Genomic DNA, 12,524 nt, shown 5'->3' with positions numbered 1-12,524 from the left:
CACACTTGAGAGTAAATCAAGAAGCCCATAATTGGGGAGTCTGGGCAAGAACAAAGAAATGCTTATCTACAGGACATATCCATGTGTAAATCTTGTAACAATTCTGGGTAGTTAGAAAGCTGATAAAAGTAACAAGAGTTAGACAACTTGCAGGCCTCAGCTAAAAATTAGGAATATAGATGGTCTGCAGCCAATAAAATGTGTATTAGATAACACCTGGGGCATTCATTAGCCAAGATTTAGGAATAGGGACACCTAGAGACCAATAGAACAAATTGTAGAATTATTACTAAAATGTTTATTAGATGATATTTCTTATTATCTCGCCTTGTCCCGCCTTCTCTTTTAGTGAAAATGTATAAACCTTTTTTAATCCTTTGTTCTTGGTTTCTTGGCATTTTGGGCAGGAGCCCTTTTTCTTGGAGTACTAAAAAGCAATCAGAAAACCTGCACCTCGCGTCTGGCGTCCATCGTTGGCTTCGGCACCAGACTCAGACCCGAATTGGGACCACAAGTCCACTTGAAAAAAACACCTTTGGAACAACCATGATCTGGATGACTGAGAATCTCCATAGACTTTGAGCTATACAATTTGGGATGAATACCCTTTGAATGGTGTGGGAAGAGGAATGGATTTCAGAGGGGAAAAATTGCAGACTACAGGAACCATTTGCACCACTCAGGTGGCCCTGAGGACACAGATAGACCTCCAAGTGTTTCAACGACTCTCTAAAAAGGATGCAAATGACCAGCTGTCTTCAAGGAGTATAAACAGAGGTGGGTTTCAGCAGGTTCTGACCAGTTCTGGAGAACCGGTAGTGGAAATTTTGAGTAGTTCGGAGAACCGGTAGCAAAAATTCTGACTGCCCCTGTCCCCATCTATTCCCTGTCTCCCGAGTCCCAGCTGATCAGGAGGGAATGGGATTTTGCAGTATCCTTCCCCCGGAGTGGGGTGGGAATGGAGATTTTACAGTATCCTTCCCCTGCCATGCCCACCAAGCCACGCCCACCAAGCCACACCCACAGAACCGGTAGTTGAAACCCACCACTGAATATAATTCCCCACTATCCTGTCGGAGCTGAAGAAGCTTCTTAGAGGAGAAGTGAAATGTCTTCAAAAAAAAAAACGAGAAAGTCCCGTTGCCTCCAGAAAAAGGCACCTTTGGGACAACCATGACCTATACCAGGGGTCTGCAAACTTGGCTCTTTTAAAAACTCCTCTGACGACCCAGCTGAGTTGCCTGATCGTTCCTTTTAAAGGCAAAATGCTTTGGCTGAAGAGGTGGTAGAAAAATGCTTTTAAAAGCCTCTGATGACTCAGCTGGGATTGCCAGAGCCTTTTAAAAGCATTTTTTCTTTTCTTTTTCTTTCTGTTGTAGAAAAAATGCTTTTAAAAGTTAAAAAAAAAGTTGGCCACACCCACCCAGTCACATTACGCCCACCCACCCACCAAGCCACGCCCACGGAACCGGTAGTAACAAATTTTACATTTCATCCCTGGATAGTGGGAAATGGACGCTGAAGAAACTTCTTGGATGAAAAGCGAAACATCTTCCAAAGAAAAAACAAGAAAAGTCTGATGGACTGTCTGCTAAAATAAAGCCAGCTCATGGCTCACACTTGAGAGTAAATCAAGAAGCCCATAATTGGGGAGTCTGGGCAAGAACAAAGAAATGCTTATCTACAGGACATATCCATGTGTAAATCTTGTAACAATTCTGGGTAGTTAGAAAGCTGATAAAAGTAACAAGAGTTAGACAACTTGCAGGCCTCAGCTAAAAATTAGGAATATAGATGGTCTGCAGCCAATAAAATGTGTATTAGATAACACCTGGGGCATTCATTAGCCAAGATTTAGGAATAGGGACACCTAGAGACCAATAGAACAAATTGTAGAATTATTACTAAAATGTTTATTAGATGATATTTCTTATTATCTCGCCTTGTCCCGCCTTCTCTTTTAGTGAAAATGTATAAACCTTTTTTAATCCTTTGTTCTTGGTTTCTTGGCATTTTGGGCAGGAGCCCTTTTTCTTGGAGTACTAAAAAGCAATCAGAAAACCTGCACCTCGCGTCTGGCGTCCATCGTTGGCTTCGGCACCAGACTCAGACCCGAATTGGGACCACAAGTCCACTTGAAAAAAACACCTTTGGAACAACCATGATCTGGATGACTGAGAATCTCCATAGACTTTGAGCTATACAATTTGGGATGAATACCCTTTGAATGGTGTGGGAAGAGGAATGGATTTCCAGAGGGGGAAAAATTGCAGACTACAGGAACCATTTGCACCACTCAGGTGGCCCTGAGGACACAGATAGACCTCCAAGTGTTTCAACGACTCTCTAAAAAGGATGCAAATGACCAGCTGTCTTCAAGGAGTATAAACAGAGGTGGGTTTCAGCAGGTTCTGACCAGTTCTGGAGAACCGGTAGTGGAAATTTTGAGTAGTTCGGAGAACCGGTAGCAAAAATTCTGACTGCCCCTGTCCCCATCTATTCCCTGTCTCCCGAGTCCCAGCTGATCAGAAGGGAATGGGGATTTTGCAGTATCCTTCCCCCGGAGTGGGGTGGGAATGGAGATTTTACAGTATCCTTCCCCTGCCATGCCCACCAAGCCACGCCCACCAAGCCACACCCACAGAACCGGTAGTTGAAACCCACCACTGAATATAATTCCCCACTATCCTGTCGGAGCTGAAGAAGCTTCTTAGAGGAGAAGTGAAATGTCTTCAAAAAAAAAAACGAGAAAGTCCCGTTGCCTCCAGAAAAAGGCACCTTTGGGACAACCATGACCTATACCAGGGGTCTGCAAACTTGGCTCTTTTAAAACTTGTGGACTTCAACTCCCAGAGCAAAGGTGGCTGAGGAACTCTGGGAGTTGAAGTCCACAAGTCTTAAAAGAGCCACGTTTGCAGACCCCTGACCTAGATGATGGAGAATCTCTACAGACTTTTCACTGGGAGGGAAAAAACTCCCAAAAGAAATGATGGTGGGAAACCATGTTACCTGCAAGAATAAGATGTTATCTTTCGCGATGGCGTCCATCAGGTTTTTATCCGGAGAATGTAAGCTTCCGTTTGTCCAGCCGGGTTCTGCACCGGCTCCGTTCGCGGCCTGCCTCGCTCTCTGTCGGTAGAACAGCAGATAAGCTGTGTCCTTCGGCAGGAAGGAGGTCACGTTGCTCACAGATTCAAAGGATGAGAAGAAGACCCTGGTGTCGTTAAAGATGTACCACTGGATCTCGACATCCGTTGATTTCGCTGAAGCCATGTTCCAAGTGTTCTCCGTGGCTGGATCCTCACATTCCCTGGCATAGCAGTAGTAATGGCCGCTTTCTGAGGAGACCCCAGAATGGACCACCACGCTACAGAGATCGTACACCACTGAAGAGAAGTCCTTGCAGGACGAAGTCCATCCTGATGTCCTCGCTTGGTCAGAAGACACCAAGACCGGCAGCTTCAGTATCAATGGGACCGAGACGTTGTCAAGGATCTTCTTCCTTCTCATCGTTCCTAGGTCGAAGGAGAACCTCAACAGGGTGAGGATGAGGTAGTGAGGTCCCTCCGTCAGCTCGGTCAACTTCTCAGCATCTTGAAGGGAGGCACAGTTCTCACAGTGGTATCTGTTCTCGGCGGTCAGCATCTCAGGTGATAAGAAATAATTTATCAAATCCGGAACAGATCTGGAGGCCCGACAACCAGAAACTTCCTTGTGTAAAGTCAGGTCAGATTCTTTGATGGACTTCACTTCAACAACGTCTCGTCCAGACGTCAAGGGGAGAGAGGTCTCTTCAAATTGTGACCCAACTGCTTCCATAGGTGGACTTTTAGAAAGATTCTCCTCAGGGGCCCTCAAGATCCCTGACCTAGCTGGCAATTCCTTTAGCTTGCTTTGAGTCTGGATCCTTGGCCGAGAGATCTCAGGACCTGTGTCTTCTCCAGACCCAATCAATGCAGTGCTGATAAGTCCAGCCTGGTGGCCATCGGATGGGGGAAACGCCAAGGAGAGGTCAGTGAAGGCTTCTTCTCTGGAAGAGACCTGTAGGCACTTCAGACAACGGATCTTGGTCTTAATTTTGCCACCAAACATTTCTTCCACCAGGGTTTTACTGACAGAGGGATGTCGGTCCACAGGAGATACCAAGGAACATGCCTTGAGTTTCTGACAGATCCTTCTACCCGTTCTCTCTTCCTCATGAAGACTTTGGGAAAAACAAAGAGATGCTGAGGGATAAACTCTCCTTTTAAATCCAGGACAAAGGGGTTTATTTTAAAGAACCACCACCTTGAATACTTGTTGTGTCTGCGCCCCCCGAGCCGGGCCTCCTGCCAGAAAGTGACTTGGAAAGTGAGGGGGAAGGGCCGTCAGGACTTACCTCGGGAGCACCGGCTCCCCTGGCTCAGCTCCAGAAGCCAGAGGCAGGCCAGGTGGAAGAGATAACGAGGCCTCCGTCCCCTGACTCTTTTCCCCCCAGGCCACGCCTTCAGACCCAGCTGATGGCAATCAGGCCTGGCTGGACCCTAGGTTCCGTAGGCAGGAGAAGAGGGAACAACAGAAGCAGGGGTGGGGCAGGCCTAGGAAGTGCTGAGTCATGGAGCCACACCCCACAGGATATAAAGGCAGCCAGAGCTGCTGTGCCTCTTCGTAGCAGGCAAAACAACTGATTAACTAAGAGCTGAAGTACTGTTTGTTCCTGGGTGAATCATCGGCATCGAGGTAGATAATAGAGACACTTGGCATACGCTCGCTATTTTGCTGCCAGAGCTGATAGTGCCGGCTAATTAAGCCATCGCTCGGACGGAGGCGAAGGGGGACAGAACAATACTACCCTGAATGAAGGGTCATAAAAAAGGAATTTAAGAGCAGAAAGAAAAGAAAAACCAGGCTCTGAAAGCCAACTCTTTGTTCATAGAAGAATCCAAATTCAAGAAGTTCCCCCTCGAAGACCAATCCAGTAGGACAGAGCCAGAAGGGGCCTTGGAGGTCTTCTAGTCCAACCCGCTGCTCAAGCAGGAAGCCCTCTACCGTTTCAGACAAATGATTGTCCGCTGTCTTCTTTAAAAACCCTCCACTTTAGAATCCAGATCTAAATCTCTCCTGAATTTGGAAGCCAGCATTATTAATGCTGCTGGTTTGAATTATTTATATTTATAACTGCTGGTTTGAATTATTTATAGTTGTAATTATTCCCTTAGCCTTTAAATTTATGATAGCTGCCAACTCTCCAGTTTTATTTACAAAGTAATTTCACCTGAGCCTTGGACAGTTTAAACCAGGGGTATCCAACCTTGGCAACTTTAAGGACTTCAACTCCCAGAATTCAAAGCTGGCTAGGGAATTCTGGGAGTTGAAGTCCTCCAGGCTTAAAGTTGCCAAGATTGGAGGCCCTCTGGCTTCAACCATTGTTTAAGCAAAGCTGGCTGGGGAATTCTGGGAGTTGAAGTCCTCCAGGCTTAAAGTTGCCAAGGTTGGAGGCCCTCTGGCTTCAACCATTGTTTAAGCAAAGCTGGCTGGGGAATTCTGGGAGTTGAAGTCCTCCAGGCTTAAAGTTGCCAAGGTTGGAGGCCCTCTGGCTTCAACCATTGTTTAAGCAAAGCTGGCTCGGGAATTCTGGGAGCTGAAGTCCTCCAGGCTTAAAGTTGCCAAGATTGGAGGCCCTCTGGCTTCAACCACTGTTTAAGCAAAGCTGGCTAGGGAATTCTGGGAACTGAAGTCCTCCAGGCTTAAAGTTGCCAAGATTGGAGGCCCTCTGGCTTCAACCACTGTTTAAGCAAAGCTGGCTGGGGAATTCTGGGAGTTGAAGTCCTCCAGCCAAGGTTGGAGGCCCTCTGGCTTCAACCATTGTTTCTCAATGGTGGCCACTTTAAGATGTGCGGACTTCAACTCCCAGAATTCCTCAGCCAGCATGGCTGGCTAGGGAATTCTGGGAGTTGAAGTCCACTCATCTTAAAGTAATCAAAGCTGAAAAACGCTGGCTAGCTTAAGTAATCCAAAGCACATTTTCTCAAACCATCCACAATCTACTTTACCGATCGAGCAGGTATTTCAGATATTCAGAGCAATCTTGCTGGGCTCCTCGAGTGAACCAGGGGGGCCACGAAGCCAAAAAGAAGCTTTCAGGAGAAATCGCAGGCCGCTGACAGAGGTATCAGAGAGGGAAGAAAACAAGAGAATTAAAAAAACCAAAAACATTGAAAGCGTTCTGGTACCTGCAGTTTAGATATCAGACTGTCCTATTTTACCTGGGCTTTTTTTTTTTTTCATTAAAGTTACCGGAATTGATTTTTTTTTTCTTTTTTGCTGATAAATGTATACATTATTTTATTTTAATTTTGTAAGTTGGCCGGAGTGGTTAAGATGCCATCCTCAAAACAAGGAGATGGTGAATTCTAGTCTCACCTTAGGCATGAAGGCCAGCTGGCTGACTGGGCCAAACACCAGGAGACTGTGAATTCTAGTGCCACCTTAGCCACGAAAGCCAGCTGGGTGACTTTGGGCTGAACACCAGGAAACTGAGAGTTCTAGTGCCATCTTACCTGTGAGTTCTAGTGCCACCTTAGCCACGAAAGCCAGCTGGGTGACTTTGGACTGAACACTAGGAAACTGTGAGTTCTAGTGCCACCTTAACTGTGAGTTCTAGTGCCACTTTAGCCATGAAAGCCAGCTGGGTGACTTCGGGCCGATCACCAGGAGACTGTGAGTTCTAGTGCCACCTTAGCCACGAAAGCCAGCTGGGTGACTTTGAACTGATCACCAGGAAACTGTGAGTTCTAGTGCCACCTTAGCCATGAAAGCCAGCTGGGTGACTTTGGGCTGAACACTAAGAAACTGTGAGTTCTAGTGCCACCTTAACTGTGAGTTCTAGTGCCACTTTAGCCATGAAAGCCAGCTGGGTGACTTCGGGCCGATCACCAGGAGACTGTGAGTTCTAGTGCCACCTTAGCCACGAAAGCCAGCTGGGTGACTTTGAACTGATCACCAGGAAACTGTGAGTTCTAGTGCCACCTTAGCCATGAAAGCCAGCTGGGTGACTTTGGGCTGAACACTAAGAAACTGTGAGTTCTAGTGCCACCTTAACTGTGAGTTCTAGTGCCACCTTAGCCACGAAAGCCAGCTGGGTGACTTTGGGCCGATCACCAGGAGACTTTGAATTCTAGTGCCACCTTAGCCATGAAAGCCAGCTGGGTGACTTTGGTCTGAACACTAGGAAACTGTGAGTTCTAGTACCACCTTAACTGTGAGTTCTAGCGCCACCTTAGCCACAAAAGCCAGCTGGGTGACTTTGGGCTGAATACTAGGAGATTGTGAGTTCTAGTGCTGCCTTAGGCATGAAAGCCAGCTGGGTAACTTTGATCCAATCACCACGAAACTATGAATTCTAGTCTCGTCTTGGGCATGATAACCAGCTGGGTGACTTTGGGCCAATCACCAGGACACCGTGAGTTCTAATCCTGCCTCAGGCATGCTGACTGGGGAATTCTGGGACTTGAAGGTTGAGAACCACATCCCTCCCGCATCATTAAAATAAACATGGAGCTTAGAACTCCCAAAAGCAACACCCTACAATGAAGAAAATGTTCAATTAATTACCTGGCTGTGCTCTAAGAAAGCAAAGAGCCATTGTAATTTTGCCATCAGCGGCTGGGAGTTGTTCTCGGCTAAATTCAGCACCGTTCGCCTGAAACTGTAAAGGGAAAAGAATTTTTTTTCCCTTAAATTTAAAAAGGGAAGCTTGTCACAAAATCCCAGCATTCGTTAATCCATTTACTTAAGCACAGATCCCAGGTGAATGCAACCCGTAGGCACATCATTTATTTATTTATTTATTTATTTATTATTTAAATTTTTATACCGCCCTTCTCCCGAAGGACTCAGGGCGGTTTACAGGCAGATAAAATAAACAGTACTATTACAAAATAAATACTATTAAAATACCACTAAAAAACTTATTCAATTTGGCATAATTAAAATTTAGCAAATAATAAAACCCATTAAAACCCATTAAAACCCATTAAAACCCCTTAAAACCCACAATTTAAAAACTAATCCAGTCCTGCAGATGAATAAATGTGTTTTAAGCTCGCGACGGAAGGTTCGGAGGTCCGGAAGTTGGCGAAGTCCTGGGGAGTTCGTTCCAGAGGTGGGAGCCCCACAGAGAAGGCCCTTCCCTGGGTGTCGCCAGACGACACTGTCTCATGGACGGCACCCTGAGGAGTCCTCTCTGTGAGAGCGCACGGGTCGGTGAGAGGTATCCGGTAGCAGTAGGCGGTCCCGTAAGTAACCCGGCCCTATGCCATGGAGCGCTTTGAAGATGTTCACCAAAACCTTGAAGCGCACCCGGAAGGCCACAGGCAGCCAGTGCAGTCTGGGCAGGATAGGTGTCACACGGGGGCCACGAGGGCTCCTCTATCACCCGCGCAGCTGCATTCTGACTAACTGAAGCCTCCGGACGCCCTTCAAGGGGAGCCCCATGTAGAGAGCTTTGCAGTAATCCAGGCGAGACGTCACGAGGGCGTGAGTGACCGTGCACAGGGCATCCCGGTCTAGAAAGGGGCGCAACTGGCGCACCAGGCGAACCTGGTAAAAAGCTCTCCTGGAGACGGCCGTCAAGTGATCTTCAAAAGACAGCCGTTCATCCAGGAGGACGCCCAGGTTGCGCACCCTCTCCATCGGGGCCAATGACTCGCCCCCGACAGTCAGCCGAAGACTCAGCTGACTGTACCGAGATGCCGGCATCCACAGCCACTCTGTCTTGGAGGGATTGAGCCTGAGCCTGTTTCTCCTCATCCAGACCCGTACGGCTTCCAAGCACCGGGACAACACTTCGATAGCTTCGTTGGGGTGGCCCGGTGTGGAAAAGTACAGCTGGGTGTCATCAGCGTACAGCTGGTACCTCACACCGAAGCCACTGATGATCTCACCCAGCGGCTTCATATAGATGTTGAACAGAAGGGGCGAGAGGATCGACCCCTGCGGCACCCCACAAGTGAGGTGTCTCGGAGCCGACCTCTGCCCCCCTGTCAACACCGTCTGCGACCGATCGGAGAGATAGGAGGAGAACCACCGATAAACGGTGCCTCCCACTCCCAATCCCTCCAACCGGCGCAGCAGGATACCATGGTCGATGGTATCAAAAGCCGCTGAGAGGTCTAATAGGACCAGGGCAGAGGAGCATCCTCTATCCCTGGCCCTCCAGAGATCATCCACCAACGCGACCAAAGCCGTCTCAGTGCTGTAACCGGGCCGGAAGCCATCATCATCACCCTTCCTTTAAAGATCGCTCCGAACTATGAAAATATAAATAATGGGTCTGCTGTGGACGGCATTATATGACCCTCCACTATCCTTGAATAGCCTCCAGGTGTACAAGCTGTACTAAACGGAGGCGATTTTTGTCCCAAAATAATTAAAACATAGTTCTTCAACCTTCTATAAAGAAGGTTGCAGCTTAGTTCATTGCAAAATGCCAAGCATAGTTTTCTCCTGGGTTGTTACAAGAACCCTGGTGGCGCAGTGGTTAGAATGCAGTATTGCAGGCTGACTCTGCCCACAGTCAGGAGTTCGATCCTGACCGGCTCAAGGTGGACTCAGCCTTCCATCCTTTATAAGGTAGGTAAAACGAGGACCCAGATTGTTGGGGGCAATAAAAGTTGACTTTGTATATAATATACAAATGGATGAAGACTATTGCTTGACATAGTGTAAGCCACCCTGAATCTTCGGAGAAGGGCGGGATATAAATGCAAATAAAAAAATAAAAAAATAAAGCCATGTGAAGCGGTATATAAGTACTATTGCTGGCTGAGGAATTCTTGGAGTTGTCCACGTCTTAAAGCGGCCAAGGTTGGAGACCCCTGGTTTAGCCAGAGGATGAGAGACCCCGTGCGTAAAACCCCTAAATACAAACACAGAGGGAGGGGAGGCGGAAACGGGAGGGAGGGAGGGCTGCCTACTCTGAGGCCATGAAGAGAGCTTGGAGGATGCTGTTCATGTAGCAGGTGTTCCCAAGGTTAATTAACCCGATCTTCCCGGTTTCCGATTTGGAGGCCAAGCGAGGATAGAGGTTGGCCAACTCGTTTCTCTGGGAGGTCCAAGCGTTCTGCGCCAGAAGATGCTTAATGCGATCTTCCTTGGGAATTGGGAGATCCTTCCGAGAAGAGAAGGGGAGAGGAAGAGACAGGGAGAGTGGTGGGTGGGTGGGAGGGAGAAAGGGAGGGAGACAGAGGGAGAGGGAAGAGGAGAGAGAGGGAGGAAGGGATAAGGGGAGAGGAAGAGAGAGAGAGAGACGGAGAGAGGAGGAGGAGAGGGGAAGGGAGAGGAAGAGAGAGGAGAGGAGAAAGAGGGAGGGTGGTGGGTGGGGAGAGAGGAGGAGAGAGAGGGAGGGAGGAGAGGGGAGGAGGGGAAGAGAGGAGAGGAGAGACAAAGGAGGAGAGGGGAAGGGAGAGGGGAGGAGAGAGAGGAGAGAGAAAGAGAGAGAGTGGTGGGTGGGGAAGAGAGAGGGAGGGTAGGAGAGAGGAGGAGGGAGAGAGGAGAGAGAGGAGAGGTGGGAGAAAAGGGGAAGAGAGAGAGTGGTGGGTGGGGAAGAGAGAGGAGAGGAGAAAGAGGGAGGGTGGTGGGTGGGGAGAGAGGGAGGAGAGAGGAGGGAGGAGAGAGGGAGGGAGGGGAAGAGAGGAGAGGAGAGACAAAGGAGGAGAGGGGAAGGGAGAGGGGAGGAGAGAGAGGAGAGAGAGAGAGAGAGTGGTGGGTGGGGAAGAGAGGGAGGGTAGGAGAGAGGAGGAGGAGGAGGAGAGACGGAGAGAGGAGAGAGGATGGGAAGAGAGAGGGAGGAAAGAGGGAGAGAGAGGAGGAGGGAGAGGAGAGAGACGGGAGAGGTGGGGAGAGAGAGAAAGGGAGAGGGTGGGAGGACAGAGAGTGAATGAGAGAGAGAGAAAGAAGGAGAGGGTGAATGGGGAGAAGGGGGGAAAGAGTGAAAGGAGAGAGAGGGAGAGAGAGAGAAGGTGCATGGGAGAGAGGGAGGGAGAGAGAAAGAGGGAGAGGGTGAGAGGAGAGAAAGAAAGGGAAAGGGAGAGAGAAAGAGGGAAAGGGAAAGGGGAAAACAGAGAGAAAATTAGCAGACTATTGTTTTCTACGGTCATTTTATCGAACTGACGTGCACACCGGCATTAAGTGTTGCCCATCTGTTAGCCCTTCAACGTAGTCCAGACGAAAAGCATAATCATGAATACTGGGGACTCCGTTTGGCCTAGTGGTGAAGGCACCAGGTTAGAAACCAGAAGATGATGAGTTCTAGTCCCACTGCTGGCTGGGCAACTTTGGACCAATCACTAGGAGACGGTGAGTTCTAGTCCCTCTAGTCCCTCCCTCCTGGCCTAAAGCCTTCTAAGGGACTTTAGGCCAGTCATTTTTCTTCAGCCCAGCCCACCGCACAGGGTTGTTGTTTCGGGGAAAAGAGGAAGAGGCAGGAGTATCAGGTATGCCTGGCTAGGTGGCTCAGTGGCTAAGACACTGAGCTTGTCGATCAGAAAGGTCGGCGGTTCGGCGGCTCGAACCCTTAGTACACTTCTCGTGCGTGAGGCAGGGGGTTGGACTAGATGACCTCCAAGGCCCCTTCCAACTCTGTTACTGTTACCGTTACTATGTTCCCCGCCTCGAGGTATTTGTAAAAATAACAATGGCGGGATACAAATAAATAAATACAATTTTAAAATAACTATCTTAATAAACCCATCCAAGTCCAAGAAAGGTTTGAAGCAAAGGATTCTAATCCAGGCCAATTTTTGCTAAAATTTAAGACTTCGTTGCTAATGGCACAAACTTGTCAATTTCAAATTTCCTTGTTTTATTCCTTCCTCTTGAACAGTTGCCCCGAAGCAGTTACTGGTTCGCCCCGATTCGGGCAAACCGGTAGCAGCAGCAGGAAGCTCCGCCCACCCACTCAAACGACATCAAAAACACTCTGCGCATGCGCAGAACCTTCTGCAGATGTGCAGAAGCACCACGCGCTCGCAAAGCCAGCGAGCGCACCCGCACGCTCCCAATAGCAAACCGGTTGCACTGGGATTTGAAACCCACTACTGCCCCGAAGTCCAAAAAAAAAAAGGGACCAGACTTACTTTTATCGCTTCCACCAGAGGCTCATAGAGATCTGGAAATCCTGAGAAACAGAAGAGCATGCAATGGATCAGTTCGGCCAGCTGATCCAAACATCGCGAGGCCGAATTGGAGTTTTCCTTTTGGAGGGCAGCGATCACTCTGGGAATATGCGGCAGAAGCTATTAAGAGGAAATAAAACATCGAGAGGCACTGAGGAATTTAAACTGCACCCAAGGAAAAATGTGAGCGTGAAGCAAAGCCTGAAATATAAATATATCTGGGGCTGTAAATGCAAATAAATATCGCAGGATCCGAAAGCTTGGAAGAATAGAATAGAATAGAATAGAATAGAATAGAATAGAATAGAATAGAATAGGATAGAATAGAATAGAATAGAATAGAATAGAATTTTATTGGCCAAGTGTGAT

The 12,524-nt window shown here is 48.3% G+C and overlaps 1 protein-coding gene across 1 annotated transcript in view; it reads right to left on the bottom strand.

The window, feature by feature from the left end:
- Positions 1–12,524, bottom strand: part of USP35 (ubiquitin specific peptidase 35) — a 35,427-nt gene that overhangs the window by 6,187 nt on the left and 16,716 nt on the right. The window contains exons 6-10 of the mRNA XM_058186877.1: positions 12,117–12,275; positions 9,957–10,150; positions 7,594–7,687; positions 6,033–6,139; positions 3,010–4,204 (exon numbers count right to left, since the gene is read on the bottom strand). Coding sequence (XP_058042860.1) covers positions 3,010–4,204; positions 6,033–6,139; positions 7,594–7,687; positions 9,957–10,150; positions 12,117–12,275 — 1,749 coding nt within the window. The remainder of the gene's footprint in view (positions 1–3,009; positions 4,205–6,032; positions 6,140–7,593; positions 7,688–9,956; positions 10,151–12,116; positions 12,276–12,524) is intronic.

This window comes from Ahaetulla prasina, chromosome 5 (genome assembly GCF_028640845.1).
Source record: "Ahaetulla prasina isolate Xishuangbanna chromosome 5, ASM2864084v1, whole genome shotgun sequence".
Classification (NCBI taxonomy): Eukaryota; Metazoa; Chordata; class Lepidosauria; order Squamata; family Colubridae; genus Ahaetulla; species Ahaetulla prasina.
Note: the sequence above shows the minus strand (reverse complement) of the source record. Positions and strands in the feature narration are given on the sequence as shown.